Raw genomic sequence first — 21,321 nt, forward strand, 5'->3', positions numbered from 1 at the left:
TAACAACATTACAACAAACAATTCTTATATTAAACTTAAAACAAGATTATGAGAACAATTCAAGCAATAATCATAAATGGTAAATAAGAAATCAAACTATATAAAATTCGGATTCAAGATCATCCAAACAAAGTATGAACATGAATGAATCTATTTTAAGACAACAAACATGACGGATTAAACGATTAAAACAATATATTCCTTTAATACAACTAAATTCTTTAAACAAATAACAAGATCGACGAAGAAACAATTATGAACTTAAACTTGAACTTAACAATATTAACAATTTCTAACAATACATAAACACATGAAACAAATTGAAGAAATAGTTGATTAAATTTCAATTTGAATCTAACAAACATCAAACTAACAAATACTTACTTAAACAATAATACAAACATGAAATAAACATGAAAACAACTAATTAAACTTCTATTTTGAAATCTGAAAATTAATTTAACAAACAACATGAACACAATAGAAAATTATTTCAAAGATGAACAACGAACAAAACAAGGATTAAATCATTTAACGATTTTGGATCCGGAAAATATCAAACAAAATATGAACAAAAATAAAACTCAAAAACAACTAACCGGAGATGAATCAACGACGAACTTTGATTGTAAACAAATCTGTCCAAGCCTCGACCAAAGCTCGAACGAAGGACGACGAAGACGAAGAAGAAGTAGAAGCAGCGGCGGAGGAAGGAGGAGCAGCGGCAGCGTCGCGGACAGCCATGGCTGCTCGTCGCAGCTGGACACGGGCAGCAGCTGGTCGTCTACTGCTGCTGCGTTCAGCAGCTTATGGAGAAAATGGAGCAGCAGTTCGGGAAGCCATGGACGACGCAGAGGCAGCAAGAAAAAGCAACAAACATGGCGATGGGTTGACGACGAAGACGCAGCCATGGACGAGCCTTTTGAGCTTGACATGGAGAAGATGGGCTTCTTGGTGGTGTGTGCGCTTGTGTCGAAGGAGATTAAGCTGCTGGAGCTTAGCCATGGCAGCCATGGATGTGTGTTTTAGAGTTTGGAGAAGAAAGAAGAAAAGAAGAAGAAGAATGATAGGGGGGGCGGATGACTTAGGTCATTTTTAGGGTTTTCCTTTTATTTTTTGTTTTGTTTTGTGTCTTTGAAATGCAAGATAGGGGTATTGGGTCTTTTGGGTTATGGACTGGGTCGACCCAGTTCGAAATGGACTGGGTCGTAGGGAAGATTGGGCCATTTTTTGGGCCTATGTCTTGAAATTGAAGAAGAGGCCTAATTCCGACTTTCTTTATATTTTCGCTCTCTTTTCTTCTTTTATTTTTTCTAAAACTAAATTATAAAAATACTTAAACTATTATTAAAACTAAATTAAGTTATAAAAGCGCAAATTAACTCCCAATAACAATTAACGCACAATTAAGTATTAATTAAGCATAAAATTGTATATTTGGACATTAAATGCTAAAAATGCAAACGATGCCTATTTTTGTAATTTTTAATTTTTGTAAAACAATTTTAATTACTAACAATTGTAGAATTAAATACTACATGCAAAATGCGACATATTTTTGTATTTTTTTATTAATTTAGCGAATAAACACGCACAGAAAAATACAAATAATTCTTCAAAATATCACAAAATATCACAAAATTACACACCAAAGAAAAATCATTTTATTTTTGAATTTTTTGGGAGTAATTCTCATATAGGGCAAAAATCACGTGCTTACAGCTGCCCCTCTTTGCCCGAAGACACGAAGGGTTTTCGTGCAAAGATAAAGCGAGCGATTTTTTGCCCATTCGAGTACTCCGTTGAAGCATTTTTTGAAAAAGATTTGACCGAACCTTTGCTTCAAAGGTTTCCTACATATCCTGGGCTAAATAGGAATCAGGTCAATGTAGTTCGGAAAACTTTGGTAGCTGGGACTACCGTTGGACTGCACTGTTACTGTTGTTGCATGCTATTACTACTGCTTACCGATCTCCTTGTTACACCGTGCTTAAAAGAAAACAAGAAGCTAGGCTAGACTAAAATTTGTTCTTGTTGCCTTGCTTTCTTGTCGGCTTGTGTTTCCTCCGGTGCTTTTCTTCCGATACTTTTCTTCCTTTTGACACATGGACTTGAGTTTATGCTGGGACCTCTTGTTGCAACCTTCTGCTTCCCGGTGCTGGGGATTTTATTGTTTACTGCTGGGGATTCCTGTTGTAACCTTCCGCCTTCCGGTGGGGTTACTGATTCCAAACTCTGTAATACAAGACTAAAAAGTTGCTTCAATGCAAAATTATGAAATGTATGCCCGCATTATACTGGTGGGCGACCTAGAGCTGAAAGTATTCCCGCATTTTACTGGTGGGCGACCTAGAACATGAATGTATTCCCGCATTTTACTGGTGGGCGACCTAGAACTGAAATGTATTCCCACATTTTACTGGTGGGCGACCTAGAACTGAAATGTATTCCCGCATTTTACTGGTGGGCGACCTAGAACAGAAAGTATTCCCGCATTTTACTGGTGGGCGACCTAGAACTGAAATGTATTCCCGCATTATACTGGTGGGCGACCTAGAACTTAAAAGTATTCCCGCATTCTACTGGTGGGCGACCTAGAACTGAAATGTATTCCCGCATTTTACTAGTGGGCGACCTAGAACTGAAATGTATTCCCGCATTTTACTAGTGGGCGACCTAGAACAGAAAGTATTCCCGCATTTTACTGGTGGGCGACCTAGAACTGAAATGTATTCCCGCATTTTACTGGTGGGCGACCTAGAACAGAAAGTATTCCCGCATTATACTGGTGGGCAACCTAGAACTTAAAAGTATTCCCGCATTCTACTGGTGGGCGACCTAGAACTGAAATGTATTCCCGCATTTTACTGGTGGGCGACCTAGAACAGAAAGTATTCCCGCATTTTACTGGTGGGCGACCTAGAACTGAAATGTATTCCCGCATTTTACTGGTGGGCGACCTAGAACAGAAAGTATTCCCGCATTATACTGGTGGGCGACCTAGAACTTAAAAGTATTCCCGCATTCTACTGGTGGGCGACCTAGAACTGAAATGTATTCCCGCATTTTACTGGTGGGCGACCTAGAACTGAAATGTATTCCCGCATTTTACTGGTGGGCGACCTAGAACTGAAATGTATTCCCGCATTCTACTGGTGGGCGACCTAGAACAGAAAGTATTCCCGCATTATACTGGTGGGCGACCTAGAACTTAAAAGTATTCCCGCATTCTACTGGTGGGCGACCTAGAACTGAAATGTATTCCCGCATTTTACTGGTGGGCGACCTAGAACTGAAATGTATTCCCGCATTTTACTGGTGGGCGACCTAGAACTGAAATGTATTCCCGCATTCTACTGGTGGGCGACCTAGAACTGAAATGTATTCCCGCATTTTACTGGTGGGCGACCTAGAACTGAAATGTATTCCCGCATTTTACTGGTGGGCGACCTAGAACAGAAAGTATTCCCACATTTTACTGGTGGGTGACCTAGAACTGAAATGTATTCCCGCATTATACTGGTGGGCGACCTAGAACATAAAAGTATTCCCGCATTCTACTGGTGGGCGACCTAGAACTGAAATGTATTCCCGCATTTTACTGGTGGGCGACCTAGAACTGAAATGTATTCCCGCATTCTACTGGTGGGCGACCTAGAACTGAAATGTATTCCCGCATTTTACTGGTGGGCGACCTAGAACTGAAATGTATTCCCGCATTCTACTGGTGGGCGACCTAGAACTGAAATGTATTCCCGCATTTTACTGGTGGGCGACCTAGAACAGAAAGTATTCCCGCATTTTACTGGTGGGCGACCTAGAACTGAAATGTATTCCCGCATTTTACTGGTGGGCGACCTAGAACTGAAATGTATTCCCGCATTTTACTGGTGGGCGACCTAGAACAGAAAGTATTCCCGCATTTTACTGGTGGGCGACCTAGAACTGAAATGTATTCCCGCATTATACTGGTGGGCGACCTAGAACTTAAAAGTATTCCCGCATTCTACTGGTGGGCGACCTAGAACTGAAATGTATTCCCGCATTTTACTAGTGGGCGACCTAGAACTGAAATGTATTCCCGCATTTTACTGGTGGGCGACCTAGAACAGAAAGTATTCCCGCATTTTACTGGTGGGCGACCTAGAACTGAAATGTATTCCCGCATTTTACTGGTGGGCGACCTAGAACAGAAAGTATTCCCGCATTATACTGGTGGGCAACCTAGAACTTAAAAGTATTCCCGCATTCTACTGGTGGGCGACCTAGAACTGAAATGTATTCCCGCATTTTACTGGTGGGCGACCTAGAACAGAAAGTATTCCCGCATTTTACTGGTGGGCGACCTAGAACTGAAATGTATTCCCGCATTTTACTGGTGGGCGACCTAGAACAGAAAGTATTCCCGCATTCTACTGGTGGGCGACCTAGAACTGAAATGTATTCCCGCATTTTACTGGTGGGCGACCTAGAACTGAAATGTATTCCCGCATTCTACTGGTGGGCGACCTAGAACTGAAATGTATTCCCGCATTTTACTGGTGGGCGACCTAGAACTGAAATGTATTCCCGCATTCTACTGGTGGGCGACCTAGAACTGAAATGTATTCCCGCATTTTACTGGTGGGCGACCTAGAACAGAAAGTATTCCCGCATTTTACTGGTGGGCGACCTAGAACTGAAATGTATTCCCGCATTTTACTGGTGGGCGACCTAGAACTGAAATGTATTCCCGCATTTTACTGGTGGGCGACCTAGAACTGAAAGTAAAATGACAGAAATGTATGCCTCTATTATATGGGCGGGCTCCCAACTTCAATGCTAACTTAGGAGGAAATGCGTCTCCTATGGGTAAACTAAACTTAGGAGGAAATGCGTCTCCTATGGGTAAAAGTAAATTTAGGAGGAAATACGTCTCCTATGGGTAAACTAAACTTAGGAGGAAATGCGTCTCCTATGGGTAAACTAAATTTAGGAGGAAATGCGTCTCCTATGGGTAAAACTAAACTTAGGAGGAAATGCGTCTCCTGTGGGTAAAACTAAACTTAGGAGGAAATGCGTCTCCTATGGGTAAAACTAAACTTAGGAGGAAATGCGTCTCCTATGGGTGAAACTAACTTAGGAAGTGCGTCTCCTATTGGCAGAACTAGACTTAGGAAGTGCGTCTCCTATTGGCAAAGGTGTGGAATGTATTCCCTTGTTATACAGGTGGGCACCTAAAATATGCAATGGACAGACAAGAAAAGTATTCCTTTCGTTATTCAGGTGGGCGCCTGGCTTCAACAACAACTTTGAAAATAAAATCCTATTCGAGGGCGGATGAACCCAAAATATCCTATTCGAGGGCGGATGAACCCAAAATATCCTGTTCGAGGGCGGATGAACCCAAAATATCCTATTCGAGGGCGGATGAACCCAAAATATCCTATTCGAGGGCGGATGAACCCAAAATATCCTATTCGAGGGCGGATGAACCCAAAATATCCTGTTCGAGGGCGGATGAACCCAAAATATCCTATTCGAGGGCGGATGAACCCAAAATATCCTATTCGAGGGCGGATGAACCCACAATATCCTATTCGAGGGCGGATGAACCCACAATATCCTATTCGAGGGCGGATGAACCCAAAATATCCTATTCGAGGGCGGATGAACCCAAAATATCCTATTCAAGGGCGGATGAACCCAAAATATCCTATTCGAGGGCGGATGAACCCAAAATATCCTGTTCGAGGGCGGATGAACCCAAAATATCCTGTTCGAGGGCGGATGAACCCAAAATATCCTATTTGAGGGCGGATGAACCCAAAATATCCTTAAGACTTGAAAATGTCTTACCTCGAATACTTGCTGGGGATAACACTGTTGGGGAATTATTTACTTACCTGTTGGGGGGTAAAATGTTATCAGCTGGGGATAACGCTGTCGAGGATAACACTGTTGGGGGATTCTGATTCTTTCAGAACTAGTGCTTCACTGAGCTCAAGTTTCATCCCTTTGCTGGGGAACAACTTCCTCCATAGAACTTATTATGTTGGGGGCAACACTGGTTCTAAGACCACTTCCCTTGAGACTGGCGTTATCTTTATTCTTTCCCGCATGGGTACCTGACTTCCAGAAAATTTTCTAAGCGGAAGGAAAATTTTCTGCCCCAGTTTGATAATATCCCTTGCGGCATGCATTTCTGGCATCAATGCCATTTCCTTTACCTGTTTCAAATCAAACAAAATTTGTTAGTTTAAAACATGGTGGTTGGTTGTGATACCCCTACTGGGATGGCTTTTCCCTTTCTCCTTCCTTGCTCTGCGTTCCACAGCTTGTTGGGGATGATATTATGTGCTGGGGATAATCCCTTCCTGCTGGGGATATCCGTCTTCTTTTGTGACATAACTCGGAAGCTGACATTTCCCCGACCTTTTAGTCCTAGTATGAATTTCCCAAATCATGCTCATTGCTCTCCTTGATTTGCCCACTGGCTTTGGCCTTGAGGTTTATAACTTTGGTTTTGGCAAGGATATCCCTTTTGACACTCGTCAATCCTTTTGTCAATTCCCTTTTGCTGGGGATATTTTCTTGACACTGGCCTCGCGCTTGTTCCTCGCTGACTACACCATTTGGATGCACTAGTCAGATCTCATTTTGTATAATTGGGAAGCTGATGACATATTTTGAAGTCAATTCACACTTGTTATGACCAGACAGACTCTATTGGGGAGTTTTTCTATGAAAGGAGAAAGATAAAAGAAACAAAATAAAAGACAAAGGAAATGATGACTCTTTTACAAAAGAAACTATAAATAAAAACCTATCAAACGCAGATACCGACTCTAATGGCCATGACATGCGTATGTGGCCTATCCTCTACCGTCAATCATTTTTCAAGATCTTCAATTGGCGATTCCCCATTGGATTCTTAATCTTATTCGACTTGTAGTGCCCAAAGGGTTTTCACTATCAAGTCTCTCTCATTTTTTGTTCTTCTCTCAGCTTTCATCGCCTTATGGTGCCTGTGAAGGTTTTCACCGATATGACTCTCTCATTTGTATCACTTTCCAGCTGGGGATTTGGAGTGTTGCCGGTATGACTCTCTCTGCTGGAGATTAGAGTCCTTTCTGCTGTGGAACAGAATGTTATGTTCGCCGGTAAGACTCTCATTTGTCTGACTTGGCATCTTTTGAAGACTGGTCAGAAGGTCTTTCTTTGGACCGTAATGTGGGTTTTGGATAGGGCTAGAAAAAAAAGGTATTAAAGGCTCAAAAAAGCATTAATTCTGGGTTATTAGTTACAACTTTCGGAACTAGATTTATTTACCACAAACGCAACTTTTGCCCCAGTTTCTTGCTTGGGGATATTTTACTTGATTGATTTATATATTTTCAAAACTATGACCGAGCCGTGAAGCGCCTACGTATCCTCTTTGAGGAATCAGGTCAAACGTAGTTCCCAATTCCTCTTTTTTCATTTGACATTTTTTTTTTGTTACCATTTTTCTTTTCTTTTCTTTTCTTTTTCGTTTTGTTGTTTTTTTTTTTCATGTTTTCATGCCATGCTCGCGTTTTCTAGTCGTTTTTACTGATTCCGAACGAGGGGTATGAAAGAAAAATAAGTAAGGCTCAAAAAGGGGTAACGAAGGATAAAGTGTTTAGGTAGTAGAACAAAATGCCTTCGTCATTCCAGTCTTCAAAACATGCCAAATGCAAACAACACAACAAACAATAGATTTATAGTCTCTTCCGACGGTGCTGGGCTTGACAATTATGTTAAACATATGTTTGTTCATTTGTCACTTCTAAAGCACCGTTGGGCGACACTCTCATTCTCTTTTATTATGAACGACCCTCATGCCAATTTAGGCGAATCTTTATTTAACGGTTTTCTTTGTGTTTGCCCCAGTTCCACATGACTCGGGCTCCAAATAATCTCAAACCATTCTTATTTCCTTTAAATGCTTTGATCACCTTCTCAGGGTTTTATGATTAACTTTTAAGACTAGGCCCAAACTGGGTGCGCATGTCATGTCCCTAGAATCGGCATTGAACAAAAATGATAAAAGGACTAAACAAAAAGATGACTGGAAATAATAAAAGACCGGATTTTGTATTAGACTACCGGTGAAATGGTTTAAATAACAAAACAAACAAAATAATCCAGAACAAAATCCTAAAACAAACTGGACAAGACAACATCCGACTTATAACCCTAATAATCCGAACAACAGAAATGACAACAAAATGAGCCACCACAAGCTTCTCTCTTGCTGACCAAGGAACGAAACGTCCTCCCACTTTATCAAAATTGGCATTTTAGCCACTGAGCTTTGCATCAATACTGCCGAGACCATTACCAGCTTCAATCTCATCAACCTCCGTCGGCAAGTTCTCGAGGGGGTTCGAGTGCTCCATGTCACTGTTATTAATCACAACCCGCCCTTCTCGGATCATTTTCTCTACTTCCCTTCTCCAACTATGACAGCTCTCAATGTTGTGCCCTATGACATTGGAGTGGTAGGCGCATCGCGCTGCCGGATCAAAGCTCCTTGCAAGTGGATTTGGAGTACATGCGGGGAGTGGTTCAATCGAGCCAGCATGCCTTAGCCTTTCAAACAGACTGGCATAAGATACCCCGATAGGGGTGAGAGCCTTTTCTCGTTTCAGCAACCTCTTCATTCTTGCATGTTGACAGGGCCGGAAACCTGATCCAGATGGCTTTTGGTAGGCTTGTATGGGTGGGTAAGCATTTCGTGGAGTCGGGTACCTGGGAAGTGAGGTATGGCTTTTGAGGTCACGGGGAAAGAAGTGGTGTTGGGGAGCGGAGAAACATTGAAGAGTGATGGAGCTACTCGGATAGCTGGGAAAGCTGCCATAAATGGGTTGGGATGGAGAGTATGGAGAATCTTCCATTATGGTGTTGGGTGCTTGGGAAATGACCGAGTTCAAGAGGCTTGGCGGTGGAGGGGGTGGTGCTTTTCCCGTTATCCATGCCTGATACATGTCTGCCACATGCTGTCTCAGCATTTTTCACTTCTTCTACCAACCTGTTGTTCTGTTCGACCAATTGTTGTCGGTCATCAGTACCGATCCACTCGGTTCTGCGGTTCTGAGCCATTGTCCTTTGATTTTGCTTTGCAGGGAGGAGTTACCACAACCAACCACTTTCTATATATGGACACATCAAAGGGAAGCCATCACGTTAGTGTTAGGGCATTAGACAGACAATCATGTATCAGAGATACAATGTACCTAAGCAGTTAGACAATTGTGCCCCCTGAAAATCTTCCACACTCTCTTTTATTTATTTATTATTATATTTTTTTATATTTTTTTTATTTTGGTGGTGGTCGAATCTTATGGAGATTGCCTACGTATCATGACCCCGCATGAATCAGACCGAGCGTAGTTCGGACCCAATAAAAGATAAACAATGCTAAACATTTTTTTTTCAATTTTCATGTTAAAACAAACTGAGTTTCAAAGGTTTGAAGATGACCTACAAGCTGGAAAATCAAACAACCCACATATTCTAATTAAAAGATTTACAAATGGCCAATTTCTTTCCCTGTTTGACAAATGCAACCAAACGGTTATTTTTGCAAATGTGGCCCCTTCCAACTTTCATGAATTTGAGGCTGAGGAGGATTATTTTATGACACTTTACACACTTGTCCATTCTTTTACGAAAATAACCTTTCGACAACTGACAGATACTCTAAGGTTATTTCGGCAAGAACGGTTCAAGACGCGGCCGAAGTTGGCTCGGGTTATTTTGACTAAAAAAAATCCAAACGGTATTCACCTGACCGCTGACTCTTTTTTTTTCTTTTCAAATTATACTAAAAACCTGATGTTGCAAACACGGCCCTTCAGCGCCTGGGGACGAAGATTTATAGGGCTGTGTGGGTCAACTAGACCAAAATCCTAAACAGGACCCAAAAAAAAAAAAGTGGTTGTTTATGCAAAGTCAGCCTTCCGGCGTCTCTCTCGGGAACATTCGGCTATTTTTGACAAAACATCATCACCCGACTTATTTATGACTCTTTTTATCATTTTTCGAATTAGAAAAGTCAATATTGCAAACACGGCCTTTCAACGCCTCGGGGACGAAGATTTTTAAGGCTGTGTGGGTCAACTGGTCAAAATCTTAAAAATGACCCAAAGGTGGCTGTTTATGCAAAGTCAGCCTCCCGGCGTCCCTTTCGGGAACATTCGGCTATGTCTTCATAAAACAGCGTCACCTGACTTCTCTATGACAAAATTAAAATTTTGACATGTTTTTTTTTTTGGCTATTTTAGCAAAAGGGAAGGTTGGACACCACTAGACTTATTTATGACAAAATAAAAAATTTTGATACGTTTTTTATTTATTTTTTTGGTTTTTGACTATTTTAGCAAAAAGGGGGTTGGACCCGATGAGGGTTGCCTACGTATCTCACATCCGGTGAGAATCAAACCCGCGTAGTTCGGGCCTCGCGAATAAGTAAATGAACTAATATATTTTGTTTAATTAGAACTGTGAAAGAACTGCTTCAAAAGAATAAAGGAAGTATATATATATATATATATATATATATATATATATTTTGATTGATTTCTTTTTGAAAGAAAGACTTGTAAAAATTCCTTTTCTTTTGATTTGAACTTTGAGAATTTCAAAAGTAAAAGGAAGTTTTTTTTTTTTTTGAATTTCCATTTGTTTTTTTTTCTTATTCTAAAGAAAAAAAAAGAAAATATTTTTGGAATTTTACTTTTGATAAAAGAAATGCTTCTAAAAAATATTTTTTGAATTTTGAATTTTCTTTTCAATTTTAAAAGAAGTATCAAAATATTTTCGGATTTTTTTTTTTATAAAAAAACATTTTTATTATTTTTGTTTTATCAACAATGGAAAATAAAGATATTTATATTATTTTTTGCAAGACATATCTTTTTTGGAATTTTACTTTGAATTTTCTTGGCAAGACAAATACTCTTTGCAACAAATAAAGATATATATATTTTTTGGAAATAAAAAAAAACTTTTCAGATTTATATATATATATATTTGCGACAAATAATGAAAGTTTTTTTTTTATTTTTTTTATTTTTTTGCATTTTCATAAGCAAATAAATAATAAAAAAACCATTTTAAAAATAAGACTCTTTTTCATTTTCATTTTCATTTTCATGGCAAGACAAACTATATATTTTTTTCTATTTTTATTTTTTGAAAAACAAAACAGAACAACGACTCTTTTTTTTTCTTTTCTTAGCTTTTAATAAAACAAACTAATAAGACATTTTTTTTTCATTTTCTCAAAATTTCGGCAGAGTTTTGACAGTATTTGGGCATTTGTTTTCTTTTCAAAATAAACAATCAATTCCCTAACCGCTATTTCTTTTTTTTTTCAAAATATTATTCCTGATATTCACAAGTCAGTCAACACACAAGTCCGTATCAAATTAATGCGCAAGTAGTAACAAGTAAGATGCATCAGGATGGTCATTTTCATTTTTGGTGCACCTGTCCTAGACAGACCCAACCCCTGTGTTGAGCCTCCAAAGTCAGATGCACGTGATGCAAACAAACGTTCCTACTAGGGATCCGGCATGTGGCTTTGTTATACTAGGTTCAGAACCTGGGTGTTTGTTCTAGACCTGGCTTACCCAAGCGGACAGCTCGAGCCGAGGGGGGGTAGCGTACCGGGAATACAGAAGCTTCACCGGCTTAGCAACTTGTCCGAACCTCGTTCTAAATTGGGATTTTACACTATACAGAAAAGAAGTCGTACGAAGTACACCCTTCTTCATGATTTAGAAGACTCAGAGAGGAGATGGGTTTCGGCACAGTTTATACACAGTTCACGTAATATCAAAGCGGTAAAAGCAGCATTTAGCACATTAGGCTCAAACATGTAAAAATCAGATAAAACCAAATATAACAATTTATATGAGCTCGAATTTCTAACCCTGAACCACTGGTTCTGGGTTAAGTCCCCAGCAGAGTCGCCAGAGCTGTCACACCTCCTTTTTCCGACCCCGCGAGGGCGTAGGAGTTTTTTCCAATTAAAGGACAATCAAAACGGGATTTATTTATTTATTTCAGAGTCGCCACTTGGGAGATTTAGGGTGTCCCAAGTCACCAATTTTAATCCCGAATCGAGGAAAAGAATGACTCCATATTACAGTATGCGTACCAGAAATCCGGATAAGGAATTCTGTTAACCCGGGAGAAGGTGTTAGGCATTCCCGAGTTCCGTGGTTCTAGCACGGTCGCTCAATTGTCATATTTAGCTTATTTATCTGATTTTAATACAATTATGAACCGGTGTGTCAATCTTAACTTTTTATCACTTTATTATTATTAATATTTTTTTTAAAAAAAAATAAAAAATAAAAAATTAAAATTGTGAACATCGTTTAAAACATGTCTTTGGATTACGTCACATGAAATGCACCCGCAATCCAGAACACATTTTTATTCAATGTTTTAGGATTTAGATTTGGGTCGCATGAAATGCGCATCCGAGTTTAAGAAGGTAAAATTAATTAAATCGCGCCTAAAGAGTCTAGCGTATCATTATTTTGGGTAGGGCCGTGAAATTTGCTAAAACAGCTCCTCCCTAATTCTAAGCGATTAAATGTACATTTATTGAGGGCCCCGCAATCTATACATTTCATTAAGCGAGGCTCATCTCATTTATTTGGACAAATCTTAAAACGACTACATTTTTCTATAAAAATGAGTCTCTAAAATAAAGAAAGAAAATCCTAATTTATTACTAGCTTTTATTATTTTAAGAAGACATGACATGCTAATTGCTTGATTAATACAAATATTGATGAAAAAGGAATTTCACTCTTAATTTCGAAATTATAAATAAAATAAAAATTCAACAACTAATATTCAAAATAAACAAATATAGCTAGATTAAAACTCAGCATTGTTATTTTTTTTAAAAAAAATTATTGAGATTAATTATTCACAATCATTTGAAACTAGATTTAACCATAATTACTAAAGCTTATTAGAAAGTTTATTAGACTTAAACGTTCTCTTAATCTTGCTTAAGCTCAAGTCATGCCTTAATGCCTAATTTACGATGTTTAATTTAAATTCGTGTCTTAGCTAAATTTAGCTACTTGTTCATGATCAACCTATAATCTTGAAGCCTTCATAACTAGTGAATTAACCTATTTTGCCGAACTGATTTATTACAGACTAACTTATGATATTATTTTCTTATTCCAGTTATTATTTAGTAATTCATGAAATAGCTTAAATACAATCAACAAAAGGAACAAAGAAATAAAAACGAAATTAAAACTTCAAATTTTCATTCTTCATATGTATTCACGCTTCATATTTCGGATTACAATAAACAGCTTTTCAGTTGTGTACCTGATATTGGAAGCAAAAGAAAATGAATATGAGAATCAGCAACAGCAGTAAAATCAGTACAACACAGCAACAATAGCCCAGCAACAGTAACAACCCAGTAACAGACCGGTGGAGTAGTAATCCAAAAAAAAACAAAAGCTTCCAGCTTTTATGAAACAACAAAAGAAAACAGAATATTTTTTTTTTAGTTTTTTTTTTATATTTGAAAGCTTAAATATTTTTCGGAATTTTCTATCTCTTAAATGTTCAGCCCTTTTCTCTCTCTTATTTTCAGATTTGTTTCTCTCTCCCGTTTTTTTTTCTGTCTGTGTATTTCTCTATCTGTATTCTTGTTCTTTCTTCTTCAAGACTTCACATATATAACACATCTCATAAACCTTTTAATCAATTAAATCAATACTTTTTCTCTACCTAACCCATTATCTTTCCACTCATCCCCATTACATTAAATAAACATATCACACCACCCCATTATATTTTGTCCTCCATGCTTTATTTAAAATAATGCAAGATTCCCTTTAATTTAAATCTTGTCCCCCCTTTATATTAAATAATCATATCACAACCCACCCCATTTCATTTTGTCCCCCATGCTTCAAATAAACAATTTCAAAATGTACAATTCCTAAACTACCCCTTCCGACCTTACTGAAATTACCAAACTACCCCTAAACGTACTACAAATTTACCAAACTACCCATCAGCTATAACACATCAATTAATCAAACTTAACCAAAATATAGACAATATGATCAATTTCTAACAATGTTCAAACAACAATATGAACATGGATGAACATCATAACAACAATATCACATGAACACGATTTTAACAACATTTCAACAACAAATCACATGAACACGAATTGAACAACAAAGAACAACTAAAATTTGATTGAACAATATTTTAGCAACAAACAATCCTATTTTCGGATTCAACAACAACAACAATCAAAGTATGAAGATTTCTAAATTCAATCATATTGAACTTAAAATCAACTCTAACAACATTACAACAAACAATTCTTATATTAAACTTAAAACAAGATTATGAGAACAATTCAAGCAATAATCATAAATGGTAAATAAGAAATCAAACTATATAAAATTCGGATTCAAGATCATCCAAACAAAGTATGAACATGAATGAATCTATTTTAAGACAACAAACATGACGGATTAAACGATTAAAACAATATATTCCTTTAATACAACTAAATTCTTTAAACAAATAACAAGATCGACGAAGAAACAATTATGAACTTAAACTTGAACTTAACAATATTAACAATTTCTAACAATACATAAACACATGAAACAAATTGAAGAAATAGTTGATTAAATTTCAATTTGAATCTAACAAACATCAAACTAACAAATACTTACTTAAACAATAATACAAACATGAAATAAACATGAAAACAACTAATTAAACTTCTATTTTGAAATCTGAAAATTAATTTAACAAACAACATGAACACAATAGAAAATTATTTCAAAGATGAACAACGAACAAAACAAGGATTAAATCATTTAACGATTTTGGATCCGGAAAATATCAAACAAAATATGAACAAAAATAAAACTCAAAAACAACTAACCGGAGATGAATCAACGACGAACTTTGATTGTAAACAAATCTGTCCAAGCCTCGACCAAAGCTCGAACGAAGGACGACGAAGACGAAGAAGAAGTAGAAGCAGCGGCGGAGGAAGGAGGAGCAGCGGCAGCGTCGCGGACAGCCATGGCTGCTCGTCGCAGCTGGACACGGGCAGCAGCTGGTCGTCTACTGCTGCTGCGTTCAGCAGCTTATGGAGAAAATGGAGCAGCAGTTCGGGAAGCCATGGACGACGCAGAGGCAGCAAGAAAAAGCAACAAACATGGCGATGGGTTGACGACGAAGACGCAGCCATGGACGAGCCTTTTGAGCTTGACATGGAGAAGATGGGCTTCTTGGTGGTGTGTGCGCTTGTGTCGAAGGAGATTAAGCTGCTGGAGCTTAGCCATGGCAGCCATGGATGTGTGTTTTAGAGTTTGGAGAAGAAAGAAGAAAAGAAGAAGAAGAATGATAGGGGGGGCGGATGACTTAGGTCATTTTTAGGATTTTTTTTTTTTTGTTTTGTTTTGTGTCTTTGAAATGCAAGATAGGGGTATTGGGTCTTTTGGGTTATGGACTGGGTCGACCCAGTTCGAAATGGACTGGGTCGTAGGGAAGATTGGGCCATTTTTTGGGCCTATGTCTTGAAATTGAAGAAGAGGCCTAATTCCGACTTTCTTTATATTTTCGCTCTCTTTTCTTCTTTTATTTTTTCTAAAACTAAATTATAAAAATACTTAAACTATTATTAAAACTAAATTAAGTTATAAAAGCGCAAATTAACTCCCAATAACAATTAACGCACAATTAAGTATTAATTAAGCATAAAATTGTATATTTGGACATTAAATGCTAAAAATGCAAACGATGCCTATTTTTGTAATTTTTAATTTTTGTAAAACAATTTTAATTACTAACAATTGTAGAATTAAATACTACATGCAAAATGCGACATATTTTTGTATTTTTTTATTAATTTAGCGAATAAACACGCACAGAAAAATACAAATAATTCTTCAAAATATCACAAAATATCACAAAATTACACACCAAAGAAAAATCATTTTATTTTTGAATTTTTTGGGAGTAATTCTCATATAGGGCAAAAATCACGTGCTTACAGCTGCCCCTCTTTGCCCGAAGACACGAAGGGTTTTCGTGCAAAGATAAAGCGAGCGATTTTTGCCCATCCGAGTACTCCGTTGAAGCATTTTTTGAAAAAGATTTGACCGAACCTTTGCTTCAAAGGTTTCCTACATATCCTGGGCTAAACAGGAATCAGGTCAATGTAGTTCGAGAAATTTTGGTAGCTGGGACTACCGTTGGACTGCAATGTTACTGTTGTTGCACTCGAAATCACAACCTCTCGGTTGGAAGTGGGGTTGCTTACCATTAGAGCAACCCGTCTTGTCATACTTGGCCCTAGCTATTGCATCGAAAACCCCACAAATCTCAACAGCCTTTTCTGATCGTATCCCTCCCTTCTCTCTCTCTCTCTCTGTTATTACTCCACCAGTTTACATGGCAGAGCTTCTCTCTCTCTCTGTTTCACTTTCTACCTGTAACTGAGCAAGTTTGAGAGAGAGATTACTGAGTAACGAGAATGGAAAATGAGTAATAGTAGTTGAATAATGTAGTATTTGAGTAATGAAAGCAAGTGAGTGAGATCCAGCTCCTTCTCGTGATCTCATCTAATCGACCCAACCTAAGCGCTATTTCCGTCTTTAACGCCTCGGTTACTCCAACCAACTTACTATTCTACTCTTTTTCTCCTTTTTATTCTCCATCTCTGTCATTGTAGGATTTTAATTGAGTTGTCATTGGTATTTTTTGAACACTAAGAGATTGATTGATCCGAAGACTAGGATTTGTTTGTTTGGTTTCAGATATACATCTGTCTTCAATGCTGAAAAGCCTTATTTTCGAACACGGGCTTGTTTGCTGGATTAATTAATCGTAGGTAAAAATTACTCTTCTTAAAGTGATAAGTGCTTAGTTCTTAACTAACTGATAGTAATTAACTTTAATTTTGTCATTCTATTGCTAATTGGATATTTGTTCTCAGTGGGTATCTTGCTCGGAGATTGAAGTTGATAATTCGAGAATGTTGACTTGTATAGCATGTTCAAAGCAGCTCAACACTGGATCTCTACGTGAACCAGAAGAAGATGACACGGCTGCTACACCCAGCAAAAAGCAAGCCATTAAAGCCCTTACTGCTCAGGTTCATTCTCCTTATTCTCTTAAAAAATAAGTCTTAATTACGTTGCAATATATGTTATTAAGTTCAAATGTCTGTTTGTTTATATGTTATTTTGATGATTTTTTAGATCAAGGATATGGCTGCTAAAGCTTCAGGTGCATATAAGAACTGTAAGCCATGTTCAGGGGGTTCAAATCACAACCAGAACCCTAACTATGCTGATTCTGAAACTGGGTCTGTGTCCGAAAGATTTCATTACTCTTATAAAAGGGCTGGGAGTTCAAATTCGACGCCAAAAATGAAAGGGAGATTGAAAGTGCTATCTAGTGGCGAAAGTACGCCGGTCTCAGTAAGTGGCCGGAGCGAATCAGTTGTCGGTATGGAAGATGATGATGAGTCAAAAGAGTGGGTTGCTCAAGTGGAACCCGGTGTTCTAATAACGTTTGTTTCCCTGCCTGAGGGTGGAAATGATCTGAAACGAATTCGATTCAGGTATTGATCTGTTCCATTTGCTTCTCTTCTCTCTGCTTTGATCTGTTCTTCGAAAGTTCTTGTTTGTTTGGGAGTGGTTACTGTTACAATTTTTTCTGCTTTTTTCTGTGCGTGGCCGAATGACTTTTTGATGGGTCGTTTTCTAGAATGTGATTTTTAATTGTACAGTAATGTAGTTGGACTGAATGGACTTTTGTGTATCTAATTGTGCTGCACTATGCCCGAAATTATGGAGTGGCCCAATAGTGGGTCTTTTTTGCCAAGACATAAAATATTGGCTTGGCGACCTTACAAATTGAATATTAAAAAGGTACAAAAGAAGCATAACAATATTCAGGCTTCCAAATCCTATTAGTAAGCCTTAAAAATTAACATGCCTTGCCATTCTTGATGGATATATCTTGCTTTACTTATAGGTAAAACAAGCTTAACCATTCTTGTTATGTCGTCGAGCTTTGGGCTTCAGTTTTCATGTTGACTGGCAGGGTTAAAGGGATGATTTAGTTGACTGGGATGAAGTTATGATTTTGGTATACATAATGATCGGCTTATTTAAGCGTGACATAGTTGGAGAGTTCCACTCTTGTCAGTATCATATGGATCAAGTTTTTGGAGGGTCTCATGTTCTACTGGCAGGGTGACTGGGTGTCCCCTCTTACATAGCAAATTATTGAAGACTTGTACATATATAACAGGGTTGAGCGGACCAGTTGTCTGTTCCACATGGCTGCATACGAGTCACTTGTTCTCAAATCTAATATCTGATGATCTTAATGAAAGCTACCATCTGGCATAAGCAGAAAAATTCTCCATGGACATATCATATTCCCGCTGTCTCGTTTCTATTATGCATGTGTCTTTAACAATGTTGCGGAAAAAATAAATTAATGTTTCTTGCTGACAACATTTGATCTTGTTTCTTTTCTTCTCAATAAAACTATAACATATATTTTCCTTCCTAGGTCAAATTGCAATTTTTGAGTATGTTATTGTGCTTTTCCATCTTCCTATCATAGAGTGCTTCCTTCTTCTACCAGTAATTATAGTATTATACAAAGTTTACTAATTAGCTTCTGCATCGTGCGTGAGCAGCAACTGAAATGAACTGCACCAAATTGTGTCTAACAAATTGTCTGTGATGAATTAAAAGAATTGGAATCTTGCTCCTCGTGTTCCAGCACTTTTTGCTTACTCTGTTATAGCTCCAAAATTAGAATCTATGCTACTCTGGACTGCTGTAATCACGAATAGCCAGTCAAGTTCTGAGTTTTGGAATCTTCAATTGGAAGATCATCTCGATAAGATGCTTCTTTCGTTTAGAATAAAACCTGGTTGAAGTTGCAGACATGATTGATCGTCTTTTTGAGCTGTCAACTCCATTATGTCACTACTTCTTCTGACGATCATTACTAACTGATGGAGAAGCAGTGATGCAACACTTGGCCTTTCTATATGAATAGCGATTGTCCCAGCTTTTTCATGAGCATATTTTTATGCATCTTTTATGATTGAATACATCTTCCACCTTCCCCCCATCTTGGTCATAGTTGGTAAACTGGTTGGGAGTTTTAAAATCTTACTGATGTTTTTGTCAGCCGTGAGATATTTAACAAGTGGCAAGCCCAACGGTGGTGGGCTGAGAATTATGACAAGGTCATGGAACTATACAATGTCCGTAGGTTCAATCAACAAGCAGTACCCTTGCCAACTCCTCCGAAGTCTGAAGATGAGGTGAGCCTTTGTTTTATCCTCTTTTTATAAAACTGTTGCTACCAATCCTATTAAATTGCTTGGAGCAGCATTCTTTTGTGCGGCCTTGCTCTTTTGTTTTTACAAGTGCATGTATGTGTTGTATGTTTATTCATTATATGTACTCTTTTCTTTCAGAACTTAAAGCTTGAATATGCTGAGAGTAGCCCCGTAACACCTCCACTAACCAAAGAACGTCTCCCTAGCCACTTTCATCGTTCAACAGGGGTGGGCCACTTGTCGTCAGGCTCTATTGAAGGAGATCCATTGCAATCTCATCATTATTATGATGCAGGTGGTCTCACTTCGACCCCTAAGCTCTCTAGCATCAGTGCGTCAAAAAGTGAGAGACCATCAATGGACGCTTCTGCACGGTCTAGTTCTTCAAGGGAGGCTGATCGCTCCGGAGAGCTGTCCGTTAGCAATGCCAGCGATGTTGAGACTGAATGGGTGGAAGAAGATGAGCCTGGAGTCTATATCACGATTCGAGCATTGCCTGGTGGTACTCGAGAGCTTAGAAGAGTCAGGTTCAGGTTAGTAATTTTTTTATGCATATATCAGCTCCTACGTTATAACAGAGGGCAATATCAGAAGAGTTAAATCTGTCTTTAATCTATTTAGATTCGTCTTGCATTTTACTGGCATCTACTATAACTTTTTATCTGGAATTCTACAACAAACCTCTTGCTCTCTCTTCATATTCTCGAACTGATTAAAATGGAATAAGCAAAAGATTCTCACTAAATAAATCTGATGAATAGAATAGTGAAAGCAGTACTTGACAAACTAATCCATCTTCTTCTGCACCAACCTCTACTCTTGTGTATCTTCTTCTGCACCAACCTCTACTCTTGTGTGCATGAGTTCTGCTCCAAGGAATTTCAGTGGGGATGGAGGGTAATGAATCGTTAATGTTGTTATCCTCTCAACTGAATCATTTATGGTCGATACAAGAATGAAATTTGTGTCTCACTGTTCCCTGATTCAGAAAGACACTCGTTTTTTACTCAAAACCATCTGACGGCTGAATTACTGTATTCTTTGTCATGCTAGCATCCATCTGGATGTCTATATTTGGAATGTTTTCTGGTGCTTTCCATGCTTTTGATTGAGAATTGAGATCCTTTTGAACTTGGGATACATTAATCTGTAAAGCTGTGTACTGCTTCAATGAACCCTGAAAGTGAATCTTCTCCTTATCTTTGCGCTCCATTAAAAATTCAAGAAAAAGAGATATACTTCTGATTAAATAACATCTTGTTTATAGCTGTATATCATGATTGAAAGATTAAGTACACTCTACGCTCTTTTCTGACACGGAATGAGCTTTTTATGCAGTCGTGAAAAATTCGGAGAAATGCATGCCAGGTTGTGGTGGGAAGAGAACAGATCAAGGATCCAAGAACAGTACTTGTGATTTAGGACATAATTTGGAGTTCAAATTTAAATTCATCCATAACCATAATTGGTGTCTCTATGCTCCTTTCTTTGACATCAATCCTAGTGTTCCTCTGACTTGTTTTCTTTCTCTTTTAACTAGTGCTTTTAGGATTTTACGTGGGTGAATTTTTTTTTAGAAACGAGGGTTGTTTGAGAGTGCAATGATATTGTTAATGAAGAAAATTGCGAATCACATGAAACGTAGCTCATGTTAATATATCTACCTACTTTAATTTAATTTATGAAACTGCATTTTCATATTTGTGTTGATTGCGAAGGATTATAAGGACAATAATATCCACCATGTTTGTGTCTACCCTGTTAATTTTGGAGTGGTTATTTTGGATTGTAATATGCTTATCAACTTTTTAGCCTAGTTTTAGAAGTAGCAAAATTCATCTACTCCACTTGTTGGTACACTACTATCTTGATCAACGTAAATAATTTAATGATAATTCTTGACCTGA

General features: G+C 37.9%; 1 protein-coding gene across 3 annotated transcripts; it reads left to right on the plus strand.

Moving 5' to 3' along the window:
* The first annotated feature begins 16,414 nt into the window (after positions 1–16,414).
* LOC104249956 (protein Brevis radix-like 2) lies at positions 16,415–21,124 on the plus strand. Of its 3 annotated transcripts, none has more exons than XM_009806489.2 (7): positions 16,459–16,705; positions 16,857–16,930; positions 17,036–17,194; positions 17,301–17,665; positions 19,261–19,396; positions 19,553–19,947; positions 20,753–21,124. In XM_009806489.2, the coding sequence occupies exons 3-7, from the start codon at positions 17,075–17,077 to the stop codon at positions 20,829–20,831; spliced, it is 1,095 nt and encodes a 364-aa protein (XP_009804791.1). In that variant the 5' UTR covers positions 16,459–16,705; positions 16,857–16,930; positions 17,036–17,074; the 3' UTR covers positions 20,832–21,124. The 3 variants fall into 3 exon arrangements, with proteins under 3 accessions (XP_009804790.1, XP_009804791.1, XP_009804792.1); XM_009806490.2 differs by having other exon boundaries at positions 16,538–16,627; XM_009806488.2 differs by having other exon boundaries at positions 16,415–16,930.
* The last annotated feature ends 197 nt before the right edge of the window (positions 21,125–21,321 follow it).

This window comes from Nicotiana sylvestris, chromosome 6, assembly GCF_000393655.2.
Source record: "Nicotiana sylvestris chromosome 6, ASM39365v2, whole genome shotgun sequence".
Classification (NCBI taxonomy): Eukaryota; Viridiplantae; Streptophyta; class Magnoliopsida; order Solanales; family Solanaceae; genus Nicotiana; species Nicotiana sylvestris.

What these genes read in the sequence shown, in the direction of transcription:
- LOC104249956 (XM_009806488.2), top strand. Translation starts at nt 17,075, where the DNA reads ATGTTGACTTGTATAGCATGTTCAAAGCAGCTCAACACTGGATCTCTA. An exon ending in TTAAAGCCCTTACTGCTCAG is followed by an intron (nt 17,195 to 17,300) that starts GTTCATTCTCCT and finishes ATGATTTTTTAG; the next exon opens with ATCAAGGATATGGCTGCTAA. An exon ending in CTGAAACGAATTCGATTCAG is followed by an intron (nt 17,666 to 19,260) that starts GTATTGATCTGT and finishes TGTTTTTGTCAG; the next exon opens with CCGTGAGATATTTAACAAGT.